General features: G+C 41.4%; 1 protein-coding gene across 1 annotated transcript in view; it reads right to left on the reverse strand.

Annotated features, from left to right (window-relative positions):
* The window catches only part of LOC117255508 (protein sidekick-1-like), a 282,626-nt gene that overhangs the window by 45,797 nt on the left and 215,197 nt on the right, over positions 1-21,632 (reverse strand). Inside the window, exons 20-26 of the mRNA XM_033624487.2 lie at positions 17,513-17,708; positions 16,444-16,542; positions 13,727-13,918; positions 9,437-9,558; positions 9,220-9,332; positions 6,905-7,055; positions 696-936 (exon numbers count right to left, since the gene is read on the reverse strand). Coding sequence (XP_033480378.2) covers positions 696-936; positions 6,905-7,055; positions 9,220-9,332; positions 9,437-9,558; positions 13,727-13,918; positions 16,444-16,542; positions 17,513-17,708 — 1,114 coding nt within the window. The remainder of the gene's footprint in view (positions 1-695; positions 937-6,904; positions 7,056-9,219; positions 9,333-9,436; positions 9,559-13,726; positions 13,919-16,443; positions 16,543-17,512; positions 17,709-21,632) is intronic.

Genomic DNA, 21,632 nt, shown 5'->3' on the forward strand with positions numbered 1-21,632 from the left:
CACTCCCTCAGAGAAATATATGCCCTCCAAATCGAAAACGACATTTGTGTTGTGATTTTGAAACATAATAATACCTCATCAAACATAAACAAAACTGATAAATGAAAGCATGAATAATTACGTAACCATTTTGATATATATATAGTATGTTATTTGGTGGTGTGTGTGTGTGTGTGTGTGTGTGTGTGTGTGTGTGTGCTATAAATGACCCAGAGTTAACCAGTCAAATGCACAACAAGCAGCACAATTAACATTTGAATACACAGGGGTTTGGAGGGCAGAACTGATTTAAAGTATGACCAACAGTGGACCTTCAAAATGTCCCCTGTTGGCTTGCCACTGTACTGTTGGCGAATGTGTAACCACTTCAAGGTCCACTATTCGGTACACAAGTGCATACACACACACACACACACACACACACACAGCTCAGCGCAACTTCATTCTCTGAACCAATCTTCGATTTTATCTCAATCATCTCCCTCTCCCCCTCCCTCATCCGTCAATCTTCCCCTCACTGAAATAGAGGGAGAGTTTAGAGGGCAGAAGGAGGTGGCAGGAGACTCAGGGAGGTAATCGGGCACTTATTTCCTCATCCATCTGTCTTCTTATACCCTGCTAATACAATACTGGCCAGACAGCTCTCTGACACTTGCAAACAGGAAACGGGGGGTGAATAAAGTCTGTGTTTGTACCAGATTCTGCGGTGAGTGCGGCAACGGTGTTGCTCCATGGTCCAGGTCCTATGGAGTTGTAGGCCTGAATCTGAACTTGGTACTGGGTCCAGGGTTTCAGGGCCTCAATTGTGGCCTCACTGGTCTCCCCTGCTTTCTCCACATCCTCAGTCCTGTCCTCCCCCTGGCCGTCTGTCCTCCATATTCTCAACCGGTATCCCACAGTCTCTGGACTGCTGTTGTACTCGGACTCTGGAAGAGGCTGGAGGGTAACAAAAAGCCAAAGGAGAAAGAAGAGGAGGTTTAAGGGAGGTGTTTGGCAATTTATTTTCGTTCTCTATATTGTTTTGTACACAAAACAATGAACATCATCTGCTATATAAGGTCATGTTCACGGATAATATTACCCGCCACATCCTGAATCCAGTGACACAGTGACAGCAGAGAACACAGTTGAAGGGGCGCTCCAAATGAGCTTTGCTTGTGAAGTTATACATATTTTTTTAAAAAAAGGTAACCAGATGACTAAAAATAAACTTGGACGATATCTGCTATTTTCAGGGTGATGTCCAATCCCTTTTTTTTTTATTTTTTTTTTTAAATATTGTGCACCTTATTTTACAATTGCTTAGTGAATGCAGTCCAGAGAGCCAATCCGGAACTGTGCAAGTGTCTTATAATGTGTCAGCACTTGGCCACCCTGTGCCATCACTGCACTTGGTGAATTTAATTAATTTTGACTCTGATTGATGAAAGAAGAACTACGCATATAGAGAAAGAGCCGAAAGGATGATTGAATGAGAAACCAATTTTGGCAAAATTGTGATTAATAAAAATATAATTTGGTTTACCCACGGCACCTTGTTGCTCTATGAAACATTATGACACAGTTCCTCATAACCAGCAGTGATACCCTCATTGTATTTATGAGATTAGCATAAAAATTGCTTAAGGTCTTCAGTGGAGCATGCATGCATTTGGAGAAAAAAAATCCTCACACAACAACAAAAACATGCGTACAGCACATTGATATCATTTTGTATGCATCCAATACATGCAAAACTATCATATGCACTAAGATTGGACACTCTCACACACATACAGTACAGGCCAAAAGTTTGGACACACCTTCTCATTCAATGCGTTTTCTTTATTTTCATGACTATTTACATTGTAGATTCTCTCTGAAGGCATCAAAACTATGAATGAACACATGTGGAGTTATGTACTTAACAAAAAAAGGTGAAATAACTGAAAACATGTTTTATATTCTAGTTTCTTCAAAATAGCCACCCTTTGCTCTGATTACTGCTTTGCACTCTCTTGGCATTCTCTCGATGAGCTTCAAGAGGTAGTCACCTGAAATGGTTTTCCAACAGTCTTGAAGGAGTTCCCAGAGGTGTTTAGCACTTGTTGGCCCCTTTGCCTTCACTCTGCGGTCCAGCTCACCCCAAACCATCTGGATTGGGTTCAGGTCCGGTGACTGTGGAGGCCAGGTCATCTGCCGCAGCACTCCATCACTCTCCTTCTTGGTCAAATAGCCCTTACACAGCCTGGAGGTGTGTTTGGGGTCATTGTCCTGTTGAAAAATAAATGATCGTCCAACTAAACGCAAACCGGATGGGATGGCATGTCGCTGCAGGATGCTGTGGTAGCCATGCTGGTTCAGTGTGCCTTCAATTTTGAATAAATCCCCAACAGTGTCACCAGCAAAACACCCCCACACCATCACACCTCCTCCTCCATGCTTCACAGTGGGAACCAGGCATGTGGAATCCATCCGTTCACCTTTTCTGCGTCTCACAAAGACACGGCGGTTGGAACCAAAGATCTCAAATTTGGACTCATCAGACCAAAGCACAGATTTCCACTGGTCTAATGTCCATTCCTTGTGTTTCTTGGCCCAAACAAATCTCTTCTGCTTGTTGCCTCTCCTTAGCAGTGGTTTCCTAGCAGCTATTTGACCATGAAGGCCTGATTCGCGCAGTCTCCTCTTAACAGTTGTTCTAGAGATGGGTCTGCTGCTAGAACTCTGTGTGGCATTCATCTGGTCTCTGATCTGAGCTGCTGTTAACTTGCGATTTCTGAGGCTGGTGACTCGGATGAACTTATCCTCAGAAGCAGAGGTGACTCTTGGTCTTCCTTTCCTGGGTCGGTCCTCATGTGTGCCAGTTTCGTTGTAGCGCTTGATGGTTTTTGCGACTCCACTTGGGGACACATTTAAAGTTTTTGCAATTTTCCGGACTGACTGACCTTCATTTCTTAAAGTAATGATGACCACTCGTTTTTCTTTAGTTAGCTGATTGGTTCTTGCCATAATATGAATTTTAACAGTTGTCCAATAGGGCTGTCGGCTGTGTATTAACCTGACTTCTGCACAACACAACTGATGGTCCCAACCCCATTGATAAAGCAAGAAATTCCACTAATTAACCCTGATAAGGCACACCTGTGAAGTGGAAACCATTTCAGGTGACTACCTCTTGAAGCTCATGGAGAGAATGCCAAGAGTGTGCAAAGCAGTAATCAGAGCAAAGGGTGGCTATTTTGAAGAAACTAGAATATAAAACATGTTTTCAGTTATTTCACCTTTTTTTGTTAAGTACATAACTCCACATGTGTTCATTCATAGTTTTGATGCCTTCAGTGAGAATCTACAATGTAAATAGTCATGAAAATAAAGAAAACGCATTGAATGAGAAGGTGTGTCCAAACTTTTGGCCTGTACTGTATATACCTAAGAACAAGTACAAAACCCCTGAATCCCAAGGACATTTCTATACTAATAAGTGTTTATAACTTAAAGGAATACTTCACCCACAAAATGACAAATCAAGTCATGCCGTGTCACGTTAAATTCAAGAAGAAAACTTTGCTTTTCTCACATGCCATATTAATTGATTGGGGGCCACGTTAATAACACCAAAACTATATCAAAACAAATTAATTTACGAACTCTCACACAACTTGTGCAGTATAATCCAAGTCTCGCTTATTCAGTCGTATACTCAGTACTTCTCAAACGCATGCATTGGCGGTAGGGTTGCAACGGTATGAGATTTTCATGGTACGATAAGCATCTCAGAAAATATTGTGGTATCATGATATCACAGAATTCTTATTATTATCAGTCAGAATGATCCATAAAGGAATGGTATTGTAAGGGTTATTTGTGGTTGAACAACATGTCATTACTAGAAATGTAACTTGAAACCCATTTTATATGCAAGTATGTGTAAGCAGTCTCCATTTTGAAAATAACTAAAAATAAATGTGAGATTCTCAATCCAGTTGCATTTTTTTCTCAATATCGTGGATAAGCAAATGTACACGGTATGATAACCATCAATTTTCATATCACAGTTTACCTTGAAACTGATATACTGCTGCAACCCTAATTGGTGGTTTGATTGGGTTTGGTTGAAAGTAGTAAGGCAACAAAAGCAAATCACCCACCAAAAAAAACAAACAAACAAAAAAAAAACAAATAAACTTTGATTGGTTCACAGAAATATGTGACACCACCTGCAAAGCCCCGCCCACTTCTAACCAGTGGGCGAGAAAAACAACAAAAAAGCAACATTTCTCATGTGAAATAACAAAAACTATTCTAGCTTTGTCAAATAATTGTGAGATAATGTAGGACCCCATCGCTCATAGTGACAAGCTGTTGGGGACAGTACGTTTTTAAAGGCCTTTAAACCCCCAAAATAAACTGTTAAAGCCACTTTGAGGAGAACCTTTCGAGCTTTGATGCCCTTGAACGGTGGCATCAAAAAAGACCTAAAATTAAGGTGGGTCTTGACACCATAAGTGGAATATTTAGTTTAGGTCTCCACAACGTGATATAAACAAAAACTTACAAACACACACACACACACACACACACACACACACACACACACGTGCGCGCACACTCAAAAGTAAAAAGGCATTTCGCAGCTCTAAAGAATATGGTTATTTATGTGACATGTCTAACTTTAAAGTACATCCTAAAAACCTTTTACTGTCTTCTCCTCTTTGACATCCCATCTTCTGATCTTTCTCTCTCTATCACCCTCTTTTCCCTGTTTTATTCACACTCTGTCATCCTCTTTTACTTCCTTCCACTCTCATTTCCTGTCACCCTCCCTCCTTCTCCTGTCCATACTTTTTCTCTGTCACCTCATCCTCTCTGCTCTGCCCGTGAACCACCATTACATTAGGCATTACAGCAACTGCCAGCTAATATTCAGTGCCCTGAAATCAGGCTAAAAAGAAGTTCAGTTTGTTCACAGCATACACACAATTCCACAGATTTTAACCAACATTGTACAGTGACTGCTCTGTGCTGCGCTGCAGATAAGGAAGTGAGACACCCAGTCATTTTAAATACCCCAGTGATTTAGCTCAGCTTAGCATTTAGGAGCCATAATACAGAATGTCACATTAGCTTTATTACCCTTAATATGCAGCTTAGAATAATAGCCTTAGCTAAAACCATTGTGATGGTTCCATTACAGCAGAAAACCTAGCATAGCTCAGGCTGGGCGCTAACATGCAGGTAAAATCCCATTAGCATGCTGCACAGGTAGCCCATACCGCCTCAGTGTCTGTGTCTGATTTGACAGGCTCTTTTTCTCATTCCAACTCTTAAATGGAAAATACTCTGCTCTCCATTTATGTTATAATAGAAGAGGGGATGGGGAGTAAAAGAGAGAGGGAGGGAAAGAGAGAAGGACGAAGAGCAGGAACAAGAGCAACAAAGAAAAGACAGTAAGGAGAAAATTACATCGCAGTTTGTGCTGCTAGCAGTCCACACGGTGAATGGGAAATATGACAGATTAGCATTAGCACTGATAACAAGAAGAGACACTGATTATGGGCTGTCAGCCACTCAACCTGTTCAGTCCTGCTGCTGGTGAGTGCACGCACATATGCACATATGAACACATGCACACATGCACTGATACAAAAATAGGAGCAAATATACAGAGGTTCAGAGCAAAGGAACAAAAAAATCCTCATCAGTAGAGTTAGGACTATTTGAAAGATTGTAAAGGGGCAGCGAGACGTTTTAATGTTTTAAAGAGTTGAAGCTAGAGCGCAGGACTTTTACATATAAATGAACATCTGTGAATATAAATGAACATTAAAGCCCTTGGCAAACGAGTTCACACAATGCTGATTAAGCCTGTAGCCGCCAGGGAAAGCTCACTGTATTTCACAGCACACCGGTGTTGTAGTGTCAGATGTCTGTGGCGATTTTCCCACTCTTGCGCATTGAAAGTGATGTGTTTAACGTCAACCAGTCAGAACTTAAAGGGGCAGGTATGGTGAGAGACCATAGCAACACAGCAGCAGCTCGGGGTATGGCAGAAGCTATGGAGGAAAATCCTAAGAAGTGTCCAAGAAAAATTTTTGGTGTGGATGTTTCAGATAAAAAGGGAATGATTACATTTAAAAAAAATAAATCAGTTGACAACTGGGACAAACATGTTCACCTGTGGTGTTTCTTTTCATCATTGCAGAACGCTGAAAGAAGAGAAGGGATCAAGGGCAGCAATAGATGTCACGTTAGGTATCTGTGAAATACTAGAGCAGTGCCAATTTAAAACCTGCCTGTTGGAACTCAATTGCAGGCATATGTCATACGTACGGATCGACAGTGTTTGTGTAGAACTCTCACTGCCAGAGGGGGGAGACAAAAGTTTTGTACTTGTACAGCGACTTCCTAGTCATCCGACCACTCAAAGAGCTTTTTACACTACGAGTTACATTCACCCATTCACACACACATTCACACACTGGTGGCCAAGGCTACCATACAAGGTGCCACCTGCTACTCAGTTTTTTAATACACTCTCACACCGCTGGAACAGCCATCGGGTTCAGTATCTTGCTCAAGAATACTTCAACATGCAGACTGGAGGAGCCGGAGATCTTCTGATTAGCGGCCAACCCACTCTACCGCTGAGCTATAGCCGCCCTACAAAAGCTGGCATCAAGGGCTGACTTTCGATAGTTTGCAGCAAGGGAGCTGCACTGCTACAAAACCCTGACCCAGACACAGGTCGTCTGCAAGTGATCTAGCACCAGATTCTCCACAAACATGTGGTGCGAGATAGGAGAGGGGCGACCATCGTCTGGCCACACCCCAGCCCTGTTACGAGCGGCTCTGCTTACCGGTTATCCGGGGCCATGTTTGTGTGTGTGTGTGTGTGTGTGTGTATCTGTGTGTGTTTCAGTACCTTCCAGCTGAAGCTCAGGCTGGTCTGTGTTACAGACAGCAGGGTAAGGCTGGAGGGGTGTGTATCAGGGGCAGCCTGCAGGGTTTGAATCAGCCTGGAGGGGGCGCTCATGGGACTGGAGCCAACAATGTTCATCTGCCGCATCCTGAACCTGATGAGAACAGAGAGCACAGTTAAAGGGACACTCCACTGATTACAAACAGCCAGTTTAGTTTATTTGTAATGAGAAGTACTACTCAGCCTGTGAAAATAATTGAATTACGTCAACTGCGGCTCTGGAAGGGGACCTCCAAAGTTTCAAAATATAACTCTGATGTCATAGTGATATCATCGTGGGGTATTCTCAGAGGGCTTGGAGACTCTATAACAGAAGGCTTGACTTACTCAGTGAGGCTATGGCGTTTGAAAGACGTGTGTGTTTATTTGGCAGGGAGGATCTAACAATAGATGATGCACTGTAATGTAGAATCTAGAGCTGCATGATTAATCTATTGATCAATTAGTTGTTAAGCATTAAATTAATCGCTGACTAATTTGACAATCCATTAATCAGTTTGAATAAATGTTTAAAGAAAAAAAAAACTGTGATTCCAGTTTGTTAAGTATAAATAATTTCTGGTTTTACTTGTCCCTCTATGACAGGAAACTGAATATCTTTGTGTTGTGGACAAAACAAAACATTTGAGGACGTCATCTTGGGCTTCGGGAAACACAGATCGTCACCATTTTCTGGAATTTTATAGTACAAACCAATCAATTAATCAAGAAATATAATCATCTGATTAATTAACAAGAAAATAATTATTTCCAAACACAGTAGGATCCAGTGTTTATGGAGCTTGGCCATTACAAGGGACTTAAAGTCAGGGAACCTCAGCCTCCACCGCTTCAGTTTTGACTTTTCTTTTATAAATCTGCCACTTTTGAATCCGCCAAATCGATAATAGTTTAATACTAAACTGGACTTGCTTTTTATAAACAACATGACCAAAAGGTTTCAAGGCTGAACGGTGGATGTTATATTTTCCACTGAGTACACGGTGTTACTGCAGAAGCGGTGGCAAAAAATAGCAATCACCAAAAAGACAAAGTGGTTCCATCATGTACTGCAGACAATCCAAATATCACAGGACATGTCAACAAGACAACCAGACCTCACAGTGAGAATGGAGAAAAATATTTTTTAAACTTTTTGTTTACTTATAGTAAGAGAATTTGTGGTATTTGCTTCAACAAAAACACATTTTACTAGACGCCATCCTTCAGCTGGAACTCTCCATCAGAGGATTCTGAAAAGGCCACTGGCACATTGTTAACTTATCTGAGGATGCCAAACAGTCAGTCAGAAAAAGTGATATAAGTAAACAGACCTGGTGACACAAACACACACACACACACACACACACACACAGCCAGCCACAAGGGAGCATTTGGTACTTGTGTTACTTCTAAATGCAACCATGCTTCAGTGTGGGTGTGAGTGATAAAATGTGTGAGTGTGCGGAGTGCATGTGAGAGACTACATCTATGAGTTCTGGTCCCTGTATAGGGACACAGAGAGCAGGGTGAAAAAGGGGGACTTAAAGCGGGGGATAAGAAACACAGACAAGTGCATCACTTCATCTAATGTCCCAATGGTGTCGCCTGTGACAACATAATCCCTGCGAGTGCACACTGTGTGCACACACACACCGCAATCCCATTACAGATGAAGGCAATGATACAGAGAGCAAGAGGCAAAGATAGACAGATAGACTGATAACTACAGAAGATGGATAGAGAGATTGATAGAGAAAGAGAAGGAGAGAAAGAGAAGGAAGTGTTGCTGCTGTCCAGAGGGACGATAGATCACGTTTATAAACTGCGGGCTCCACACGGCCCTTGAGCAGGGATTAAAGGCACTCCTCTCTCCTCCTCTATTTCCTATTCTCCTTGTCTCTTATCCCTTTGTCTCTTCTCCTCTTCAATGCTCTTTGCTGCCCTTCCAGCTTTCTCATCACCTTTCTTCTCCCCGGCCCTCATCCCTCTCCTCCCCTCTGCTGCCCTCCACTCCCCTCTTCTCCCCTCTAGCTAGTTGCAGGAGGGTAATAGGGATCTGCATGCAGCAGCTGTGAAGGTGCTGACAAACAGAAAAGTCTCAGATGGAACTGTCTCTCTGTGTGTCTGTGTGATTTATCTAACTTCACCTGAGTCTTGCAATACTGCAGAAACTGGCGGAGAGTGAGATGTGTGTGAGTGAGTTTGTGTGGGTGTACTTGTGTGTGTGGTAGCACTTGACTATGTTCTTGTGTAGGCCAAGGATGTTCGCTGCTCACCTGTACTGGGTGAACGGACTGAGGTCGGGGATCTCCAACGTGTTTGCGTCTGGCTGGTTGTCTTTCTGGTAGACAACTCTCCACTCCTCCTCCTTTCCATCCTCCTTCACTACCTGTTCATGGTTGATATTGTTTGTTAGAAAACAGTTTTCCTCCAGCTGTGTTTCAAAATCAGCAGGGACCACAAAGGTACGTGTGCATAAACACAAACACACACCTGGCCTTCTACTATCCATCGTGATATGGCAGTCTTGCCATCAGGACCAGGGCGGAACCGGAGTGTTGCTGTCCGAGGGCTGATGTTGGAGATGACTAAGTTTGATGGAGCACCAGGAAGTTCTGCAAACAGAAAACAGAATACAAGACACAAGAGAATTTTGCTATCATTCAGCCAGTACTGCCAGGTCACCTCTTACCACTGCATTTTATGTACTTTCACAGGTATATCAAATATCTATTGACCTAAATCTGTGTGATTAAATAGTGAGTTACAAACTCTTTGGAATAACATCACCTCTGCTTGCTGGTGCTGCAGCGACGAGATGAAATAAGCATTCATTTGCAAACACTAGTGCTTTGTTCGAGCAGAAAGGGACTGTGGCATCACAGCATGGTGAATAATTTCAAAGGGATAGATCAAAGGAAATTAACAAGACAAATAATGTTTTCCCTTGTTTATAGTAATGTTTATCCATTTTCTATGAAGGGATAAAAATATGTGCAAATTCCAAAACTGAAAAAATGTGGTAAGAACTGTAACATGGCTTATCTCATACACATGTAATGACACTGATAATAGGAAGGGAGACACACGGAAACCATGTCGCCAATGACAACTTAAATATATATAAAAAAAGCTTTAAGTAAGAGTGAGCCAAGAAATTGCTTACAGTTATTTTTTATGAGTCTATGTGCCCATGCTTGGCCATAAAAAAGAAAAAAATACAAGATTAGTCACAGAAAGAAAAATGTTAAATTTACGAAAGTGCAGGCACTAATGCTACAGCTGTATATCTCTCTCAGTCAGAGCAATTTAATTCATACTTCCAAGGTCGACGATACAATACAGAGAGATGAATCTGTACACCAGTGGAGGCGAGAGGTGAATTACATGCACAGTTCACTAAAGTCCATTTAAGGCCTATAAATGTCTGAGTAGGCTGCAAGTCTCATAAATTATGTTTGACCCATTCTTATTCTAACAATGTTCCATCTCTATGGCGATACTGAGTGACAGGAAACGTGCAATGTGGCAGACCAGTTGTGGCAGCCTGAGTGGCATAACCATTCTGGAAAGAAAGGAGAAGCTGAAAACATGTGAGGGCTTAAAAATGATCTCCCCCAATCTAAAATCTTTGATCCATTTCAAGCTGCATCTGATTGTCCGTCTGTCTGACTGTATATTTGTCTGAAACCCAAAACACCTTAAAGGAATACTACACCCACAAAATGGCTGTTTGTATATCAGTCATGCCGCATGTCCTTGAATTTGTGAAGAAAACACTTTTTTTTAATTGCATGCCTCCATGGAAAACAGCTGACATATCTATCTATTGATTGACTGGGGACCAGTTTAACAACAGCAAAACTATATAATCCATATGTAATCCATATAATCTATTTACAAACTCTTACACAACTCACACAGTATTATCTGAGTCTCATTTATCCAGTCGTATGCTCAGTACTTCCAAAATACATACATTTTTGTTAAAAAAAAGTTTCAATTCAGTTTTTTATGGTATCGTTTTAGCAAAAATGCACGTGTTTGGGAAGTACTGAGCATATGACTGGATCAATGAGACTAAGATTATACTGCACGGGCTGTGTTAGAGCTCATAAACAGGTGATTTGATGTAGTCATGCTGATTACTACATCATCATGCTGATCAGTTTGCTGTTTTCCATGGAGGCATGTGACAAAAACAAAGTTTTCTTCATGAATTCAAGTTAACACATCACGACTAATTGATTTACAAATGGTAATTTTCTGGATAAAGTATTCTTTTAAGTATAAACATGTCCACACATAGCTGACAAAATATAGCTGACACACAACGGTGCCCTGATAAGTTAAGAATATGTGATTAATTTGTAGGAACACCAACTTTTAAAAGCTTTTTAGTGAGAATAAGCTGTTAAGGAAAAATAACTAGCTTCCATAACCAGCAAATGGTATAAACAGCATCAATAAATGGAGGTAAACATTTGGAAATCAAGTAATTCAACAATACAAGGAAAATGATTTGACAGTAGCCTAATCGATGCAGCAAGTTTGTTCCACACCACTGACTAAAAGTTTGAATAGTTGCGTCTGCCACATTCGAGGTGAAAGTTGCAATGAATTCAGTAAACGACAAGCAAGCCATTTTTATTTACTCCTCTTCTATTCAATTCAGTTCAATCTTATTATTAAGCCAAATATCACAAATCACAATTTCCCTCAGAGGGCTTTACAGCATATGAAGTCCTTCTGTCCTTGGATCCTCACAACAGAAGGAAAAACTCCCCAAAAAACTCTTTAACGGGGAAAAAAATGGTAGAAACCTCAGGAAGAGCAACTAAGGAAGGCTCTCACTTCCAAGACGGACAGACGTGCAATAAACGTCGTGTGTACAGAACAGATCAACATAATAAATTAACAGTAATCCATATGACAAAATGATACATTGAGAGAGATGCACGGCAAACAGTGATGACAATAACTATGCTAACATTCATTTTAGTAATAATGTTATAACAATAATAGCATTTTTGTAGTGTGTATGTTAGGTGGTGAGTTTTCTTCTTTGTTAAGCTGAATAAATCAAAGAGGAATAATAATACGTTTTGTATGCACACTTCAACCAGAACTAAATATTCCAATGAAAGGTTTACAACTCCACCTTTCAAATGCCACACACAATTTATAGCTGGTACTGAACAGACTTCTTCACTGTCAGCTGCTGAATTGACTTGGAGTTGGTCAGATGGGCAGCTCATGTGACGACTGCTCCTGTTTTCTTTGTTGCTGTCTTTGTTTTTGTTGATCATGTCCTAACCAATGAAATACTTGGCAGCTTGTTTCTGTTAATAAAATTTACATGATCAAAAATCATCACGATCCACTTCGCTCAAAATTGTCTCACTCATCACAAGACCAAGTACTTCAGACCCACTTTTCAACCACTTCTCGTCACCGTGTTTGGTTAATATTTCTCTGGATGGTGTAAGTGCTCTGGTGTGATCTGCTGTAATCCATCCAATTCTGCTGCAGCATCACAGGCATCATATTTGCTGAACGTGGCAGAATACAGATCTGTAAAGCCAATGTGTTAAATCAAACGGCATGTGTTGTAACACACCAGTACACTGGGACACATCAGAGAGATTCTGTAGACTATCTCAGGTTTTTTTTTAATTGTAAAAGGACTATATAACATGACTGGGTCCAGTTATTATGGAAACAAGGCAATATTTATTCTGCATACAGCGAGGTACATGCATGCGACAAAAGACAAATTATAGCTATCATCCGCCATTGCTCCGTAAGTGCATGCAGCAAACTTGTAAGGGTTATAATGTGGAAATGTTGATATCAGCTGCCTTGCTCAGATGAATGACAAAATTCTCTCAACTCCATGAATACATGAATAAATAAACAAGACAAGAATCTTTGCTCGGTGGATCTCTCTCTTTCTCTCTCTCTCTCTGCTCATTCTTCAGTTCTTTTTCCTAATCTTCACTCCTCCGTCTTTCCTTCAGTCTTTTGCTTTCATGAATTAATGAATAACCTCTGAATCTAAGAACTATCTGTATCCATCTTGCTTTCACTTTTTCTGCTTTTATTCATAAATTAGTAATCAGAAAATGTTAGGACAAAAATCCCGCTGTATGAGCCGAGTTTTTCTTCCATTCTCCTCCACTTTCTCCCAGTCCATTTCTGAGAGACTTTGGTCTTCTGTTCTTTGGAGATTGCATTTTCCTGTGTTCTCTGTTCTCCCCTCATTATGTTTCTCTATCTGCTCTCCCTTCTTCAGTCCTGTTCTTTGATTGTCTCTTGCCCTCTCTCTCCCATCTCTGCGTTCCCTCCACTTTGCCATTTGCAGTTAATCAGCACTAATAATGATTGCAACTTGGCTTTAGTCCAATCATACAAACTCATCATGCACACAAGTGCGGTGTGCACATAGTACACACACACACACACACAGAAACAAACCGCACACTAAAGCGCTCTCTAAGATGCTGTAAATGACTAACTCTGGTGTGTGACTGTGCATGTGAATGTGTGTGTTGGTTGTGTGGGTGATGATTCATGGATGCCCAGTAACAACCACTTATCAGCCTGAGGAAAGACAATGGCATCGTAAGAGCTCATCAGTCATATTTACTCTGCTACACACACACATACGCACACACGCATACACACAAGCAAAAGCCTTTTTTTAACATCCTCTGTCACCAGCTCCTGTGTGTTTGTGTGTGTGTGTGTGTGTGTGTGTGTGTGTGTGTGTTTTTATTGTACCTGGTGGGACTCCAGTGGAGATGGTGGAGGATGTGACCACGCCCCGTCCTGCGGCGGTGAGCGCTGCCACCTGTAGTGCATAAGCTGTGGTGGAGGTGAGGCCGGTCAGCTGGTACTGCAGGGTGGAGTTGGACAGTGAACGTTCCTCACGACTCGACTCTACGCCAGACACTTCCCACCACAACACGTAGCCTGCGGGGATGTAGAGCACACGCTGGGTTAATAACGGCGCATATAGACGAGAGCAGACATATACACACACACGAGCACACATACTCACACATAATGAGAGGGACAGAGCCAAAAAGGAGGAAGAGAGTGCGGGAGGGGTAACTATAGTCAAAATCCCTGTCTGTCCCTACGCATCTTCACAGTCATGCATCACACTCCACCACCTTCAAATGTGTGTGTGTGTGTGTGTGTGTGTGAGTGAGGCCACTTGTGAGTATAGCCCTGGAGAGCGTGAATGGTCCCTCATCTGTCTCTGTGCTCACCAGGTGCTGGATGAAAAGCAGGTTGAGGAGAAAAGAGTAAATGTGCAAGGTGACCTTGATTGAAAAACCATTTTCCCACTCCTCTGAGTGTGTAAGCCGACAGTAAAGCTACTGCAGCCTCACGCTGTTTGACTGTGATCTTGTAGTGTAGGTGCCTGATGAATGTTGGGCATGGAGCGGCCATGTCACCACACACACACACACACACACACACACACACACACACGATGTAGTGTAATCGCTTAATTCACAGCAGCTTGTCCTGTTCACCAGCACCATTGTCTAACAGATCCAGGGATGAGCTGAGGCAAAATGAATTGGGGTGGGGGTGGAGGTGGGGGAGTGCCTTGAGCTCTGTGATGCGCTGCACAAACAACACCCTGGGTGTTGGGAGGCGTGGGATGAGGGCATGTTGGAGATAATGTGAGAAGACAAGCTGCAGAGAAGAGGGATTAACTGCTGATGAATCAGTTGAACACAAACACAGTGTCAGAGACAAGAGGATGCCTGTGGACACTGAAATACAAGACTAAGTGGAGAATACTGAAGAACCTGTAAAAGATTTCCAGTTCCTCCCTCACCACTGCTTGTCTTTAGGGGATGTCAACTTTTTTTTAAGATCCCCTCCACTCGAAAATGTATTTTCCTTATGTTTATGTCCCCTGTAAGATTGGTTCTCAACCTTTTCTTTGTGACGGACCCCTAAATTGACTCACAGTAGGTCACCATTTTAAAAATTTTTGCTTCAGAGACCTCCCTCTGAAAAGATTTTGGTTGTGAGATGTTATTGAGACCAGAATGCAATAGTTGTCAGCTACAGTTAAGGAGATAACTGTGCAGGAATTAAACCTTTGATCAGAATAGTCACACTAAGGACTCTCTTCGCATTGGGCTCACTTCTGTAGTGAATTAAATAGTGAAAATAAACTATTCCCCATTTTTCTAGAGACCCCCTGGAACTCCCTCCAGGACCACTGGGGGTCCCTGGACACCTGGTTGAGAGCCAATGAAAGACCTCAACAATAATGACCGCACCTCGTTTATCGTCCACAGAACGGGGCTGCATGCCGGCATTTTCATAACAAAATAAAACAGCCTGCAGTGAGAGTCTCTCTTGATAGGATATTTAAAAATAGTGGGCTTGTGAATTTAGTCCTTCTCAGGCAAGCTCAGGGGTTTAGTGTTGCCAGAGCCCACAGGAATGATGCTCAGCAATGCTTTTTTTCCCCTCCGAGTGAGGAGCAATATGCATTTTTAAATGCTTGAAGATCCACTCATTACAAAAAGTCTGTGTCATCCAAGAGAGACAATACAAACTAAAGTAATAGTCAAAGTTATCATACTGAAATTTAAGGTGTGCTGATGGATTCACATCATCAACTCATCCATTGACATTACAAGTAAACGTTCCACCAACATCCTTTCATTTTATAGTTTGCTAATATATGTAAAACTCTCCACAGTATGAACAGTGGTTACATGAGGCTCAAAACCAGCCACAACTCAAACCTCAGCAAAAGTGACCGTCCTCTATTGACCAATCAGATTGCAGTGTTCACAGCTCCACCTTTTAGTACCAGATCTGTGTGCTAGGTACCCCAACAGAGGGGGGGACCAAAAATGGGGGACGATACGGAACGGTCCCATTGGTACCATCCACAACTTTTCACATGAATCGGAAAAAAAGTGTACCGAACTGAACTGAACCGTACTGTAGTGCTTGGTGGAAATGGGCCTAATGTGAACACACTGTAACATCACAACAACATAAACACATAAAACATGCTTTACACACAAACAGCTGAATCTCTCCAATGTTTCCTCTCATGCTAACTCTAGCCATCTTGATGAGCACTGCTCTTTTACTGGTCAAGCTGCCAGATACAAAATTTCTCAATGAAAGAGAAAGAGTGGATCTGCTTCCAGACCCTTTTTTTGTTAAGTTTTTATGTGGGAAAACCATGTTTAACAAAAAATAAATATTAGTAGAGTAATTTTACAGGCTTTAAAAGGTGCCTGGAGGGGAATTTTAAACTGTCTTATGTCGAACCAATGTGTGTTTTTACTTTCTGTCAAGAACATATTAACTCAGCCTAATTTCAGCTATTCACATCAAAGCTGTCAGAGAGACTGAAAATAACAAGGTAAGATGAAGTTTCTTGATTATGGAGGTGGCAGAGGAAATCGTGAGTGACTGTTATGAGGTACTTTAAATGCTCTAACCAGTGATGATGCCGTTCTTGTCTTCAGGCTCTGCCCAGCTGACTCTGAGGGACATGTCCAAGATTTCAGTGAAGCTCAGGTGGCGAACAGGTCCAGGTGCTGAAAAAAAGCACAAAGACATTAAATAATATTTGTTTTATTTTAACTTCTTCAGCAGTTTAGTTTGAGGAAATCCCTCCACACAAACACACATACCTCCTGTCTACGTAGCCTATTACCTACTGCTCCTCAACTTCACACACCACCTCCTAATCACGTCTGCATTGACCACCACGCACACACACACACCCACGCACTCAGGTGCACGCATGCCTGTCGTTTCTCATTTCATGTATGGCTCTCTAACCGCTCTCCCTGCAGAGCGATTAAGCTATTCATCTGAGACATTCAATAACACTCACACGCAATCACACACACACACACACAGATACGCAAAAAGCTATCATCAAGCAAGAATCACACCCACCGTTAACCCTGCAACACGCCCAGCACCCAATCAATACCAGTTGACGGCTGTGTGGGAGCGTGTGTGTGTGTGTGTGTGTGTATGTGTGTTTGTGTTTGTGTGTACACATGGGTTCTAATATCCCTTTCCCACTCGATAATTTCTGGTTGGTAATAATTGCTTGTCTGTCTCCCTATAGGCTATTGTGTTTATCTGACGTTGCGACTGTGTGCACGTGTTCTTGCAACTGGGAGTGGCAGCTATTATCTTTATCCATGGAACAAAAGGCTCTAAATACCAGTATGCCTGAAAACATATGAATCAATTCCCTTTAAAAAGACACAGTGAAGGAAAAAAAAAATGGCGGGAGGGGGGAGTTGGGGGGAACTAAGATCAAAAAGATTAAAAAGTAGACAAAAGAAAGTAAGAGCCTGAGAGCAAACATTGTGTACACAGCTGTGCATCACACTGACAGAAACAGCTGGACTGAGCGTGGAGCAAGTCAATACTCTTTCATTATTATTCACAGGACGGACTGATACTGTTCTTTGTGTTCTGCTCTGGCTTTATTCACATTGAGGTGTGTGTATGTGTGTTTGTGTGTGTATGTGTGCATGTACTCACTGTCCTCGTGTGTCTGCACCAGAGTGGGCGAGCTGCGGGGGCCATCCCCAGGTGTTGTGAAGCAGAGGGTGGAGCCAAAGTACCAGGTGAACTTCTTGAGTCCACTGACTAACCCTGTGTGGCGTGAACCGGGGTAGTCCGGAGTGATGGTTACTATGGTAACATCCTCTGGAGACTGCTCTGGCCAGACCAGCAGCTGAGTGAGAAGTGAGAAAGATGTTTACTGTTGACATCTAGGCTCCCGTTAATAGCTAATGACATCCAGCAGGTTACTTCAGCACCTAAAATGTCAATCACAGCTATTTGTGTGCTGTATATATTTCAATATTTTTTGTTTAGTCATTATTTTAATCAATCAGAATTAGCTTCAGGCTACCAAACCAAAATATTGTTATTAAGACAGTGTTTATGAGACAAAACTTATTTGTACCCCAGTATGGGCGATGGTAAATCTATTTTAAATTAGGCTGGTACCCAAGGGTTTTTTGTCATTAATGTTTAAAACTGGCAAATGCTATTTACAAATTTGTCAAAATGGCAAAACAATATTCATGTTTCACTCCTTGAAAAAGTTATCTGCATTCCAAACATATTAAAATATAAGCATTTATTTACGTATGAATGTAGCACTTAACATAAACTCCTGCCAGCAGGCTATTATCAACAATAACGGCATCTGAGGACAAACGCTAAGTTTGATTATCAGTCCAACTAAATGCCTAATGAAAAGTTAATTTCATTTCTATTCTGAGACTCCATTTATATTCAGCACCACAGCAGTTTGGTTTGCGTTATTGCTTTATCCACAAAAACAAACAGGGGAAAGCATACACTTACATATTCATAATGAGAAATAAGCCATGGGCAAAACTGTGTTATGGTACCATATTTATAGTTCCTGGTTAAACAATAACTGGCTAAGATGTGAACTTGGGGCCGAGTTTTCATCAGAATTAAACAGAGCAGTGGGTTAGTGCTGAGAATGACTGTTTACACACAAGCTGCATATGATTATAGAATTCAAAATGTCTTTTTAATGTCATATTGTTGGAAAGACATTTACAGACAATAATTATCACCGTGTTGTCGGTCAGTGTACAAAACAAATCTTCTGTATTTGATAACTCCAAAAACTCTGACCTGTATGCACAGTGTGTTACTACTCTGCTCTCAGTTCTTTGCAGAGACTCCTGTTGTCTCACCTGCTGTCTTGAAGCTTCAATGTGTTCTCCACCATTTCCTCTGGTTTATTCTCCACCCAGTAAATGATGTTACAATAATCAACACTGTTGCATTGTTTTTGTATGCAGTATCAGTGATGGCATACATACAGTGTGTCACCCACACTAATTTTCTCCACACTGTCCCTGGGCCTACAACTTAAAGCAAGAACCTAATCTTAACAACACCCTCTACTATAGTCTCCATGTGCAGTGTTGGGATAACCAGCAGAAACCCTGTGAAAGTCTCATTGAATAATCTAGTGGAAACCCAGTGATGGTGCTACGCTTTCATGCACTGCTACTGAGCTAATGCTAACAATATTCTCCACAGTGGTTTCCCTAGTCTCCGTTTCACAATATGCTTCTACAAAGGGGATTTCTTTTAACCGTCTATTTGACTAGCTGTAATTTAACACTAAGTCATTCTGGCCACACTCAAGGTTAATAGAGTATCTACCAATATACTTGCTAGTAAGATATGAACACGTTATTAGTTCAACATGAAAGGATATTTTGTTAGCATTCACAAAGTAGAGCTCCCTTTAGGTTTTTGCACTTCCATGACATGTATGCTATTTTTCATACAATCACACAATGCAAAGTGTATTTTATTTTTATCGACATGAAAATGACCTTTGTGAGACTCAAGACCTTTAAATGGTGCTGCAAAATGATTAACAAGTCTCACCACCCAGTAAACTATTAAGTGTCTGTTATACAAGGAGTGAATGAGTAAATAAGGGAGTGATTTTGAGAGGCTCTCCAGCTTGTTTGGGGGTGCAGTTTATTGAATTTTGTCTTTCTTAAATGAACTTGCTTTATGTAATATTGGGTCTTTTTTATATCTAGACTGTATTAATTATATCGTATTTTTGTACACAGATGATTATCTGCTTTTATGTGGTACGCTATGGACCTTTCTCTGTGTTCTTAATAAAGTCATTATTATTATTTTGGCATTTTGGAGCTGTAGTTTGATATTTTTAAATGAATGCTTATTTACAGGTTATTCAGTGTTCATATTCCTTTATGAATGGAGATCCAAAAATGCTTTGTTTAGTAACAGTTTAGCAAAATAGCTGACACTTGGAGAACGCTACACAGAAAGTATCTCTGACGTTTTTTTTAACCTTTTCTGCTGTCTTTCCTTCTGTCTCCATTAAAGTCTGTTTCCATTAATATGCTTTCATTATTCGGGCTCTTCGCTATTCAATTAAAAACTTTATCTGGGACCACAAAGAGCCAAAGGAGGGGAGAGCTTTATACATTTATGTTATTTCTGGGTGAACTAGTCATATAACTATGCTGGTTTGTTTTGAGTGTTGTGTATTGTAACAGCACAGTCCCCCGTCGTTCCTACCTACACATTTCACTTTGAATATATGTGTGAAATAAGCATGTGTTGCCAAATATACACTACAGAAGAAATGTTCAGGATCGTCAGTGTAACTGCTGTTCCACCGTACACACTGCTTCACATTACCTCTACAGTCTGCAACAGGAACCCAATCAAAAACACAGGGATCTCTTATTAAGAAAAAGTCTGTGACACCCAGAGACAGCTGCTTTTCTCTCTGCCTAAAGGGTGCCGCACTGCACCCAGTCTGTCATGGTAAAATAAGGTTTTCTATTGTACTTTATTATCAGCACAGCACAGTTTGGGTGCAGTAAAACAGTGCTGATCTGGCACCCTCAAGCATCTGATGCTAGTCCACTTTCAAAGGGTGCTGGGATGATTGGGTTCTGCTGTTGCTATAGTAACGTTTGCATTCTGAACCCGATTGTGATGGAGACCCCAAAGTGTGCTGAAGAACACATGCAGCACAGTTCTGTCCCCGAGTCGACCCGAGCAGGGACAGAACAACACCATGCTACACAAGGGAAAAAACACAGCTTGATCTTCCTGCTGCCACATGTGGTACCTCAGGTGCAGGGTAAAATTCTTTGAGAGTGTTTCTCTATACTGGGCTGGTAAGTGCTTATCCTCTGCGTATATATGTTCTGCATAATTCACCATTAATGCATTTTTAATATACCCACTAGAATTCAAATGCAATCTGTTTAATGAAAAATGATTGCTCTGTTCTTTGTTAGTACGCATAAATGGACAGATACAAACGTCAGATATTGTAGAATATGTTATGCGAAGTCAACTTGTCTTAAACTCCACTCCAAGTCACAACACAGTTTCAAGGACATGTAAATGGAGGACTCGTCAGAGGTGGCTCTTTGGTTCCCCCTCCGGCAATCAGTTTTGAGCTATATTATTAAGGGTATTGTATACAGTCAGTGATCTCTGGGGGGATGAGATGAGATGAGGCTTTGCTTCATATCCTCTTTTAATTAATATCATTATCTACTGTCCTCTAACCAGCACAACACACCCAAAGACGCACACCCACATGTGCAGCAGCACCGAGAGGCTCCACTGATTTGGAATGGTAAAGCCTGGTATACAGAGACGGCATCAGAGGGCCACATCAAACAGATGAAAAGCCATATACTATTTATCGACCAACAAAGACGCCAACATTCACACTCTAAAAACACACTCGCACACGGACCCAGTGACGCACAGCAAGAATGTGATGTATTTTCTTTGTCATGTTAATCAGCTCCTCAGGGGTTGGTTGCCACAATAAAGTGAAGAATAAATCACATACCAGAATTGCTACGTATAGATCACTCACACTATTCAATCCGTTCGCTCTCACCCTGCTCCCCATTATCCTGCTTCTTTATTATTATCTCTTACTTCTCTTTGGTCCCTTGCTCCCTGTTTTCTCAACACCTCCTCTCCTCTTTTCCCACTTAATCCTCTCTATTTTTCCTCCACATACCTCCATCAGTCATTTTCATTTCTACCTGGAGCTGATCCCTCACTTGGCTGGGCTAAG

This window comes from Epinephelus lanceolatus, chromosome 3, assembly GCF_041903045.1.
Source record: "Epinephelus lanceolatus isolate andai-2023 chromosome 3, ASM4190304v1, whole genome shotgun sequence".
Lineage (NCBI taxonomy): Eukaryota > Metazoa > Chordata > Actinopteri > Perciformes > Serranidae > Epinephelus > Epinephelus lanceolatus.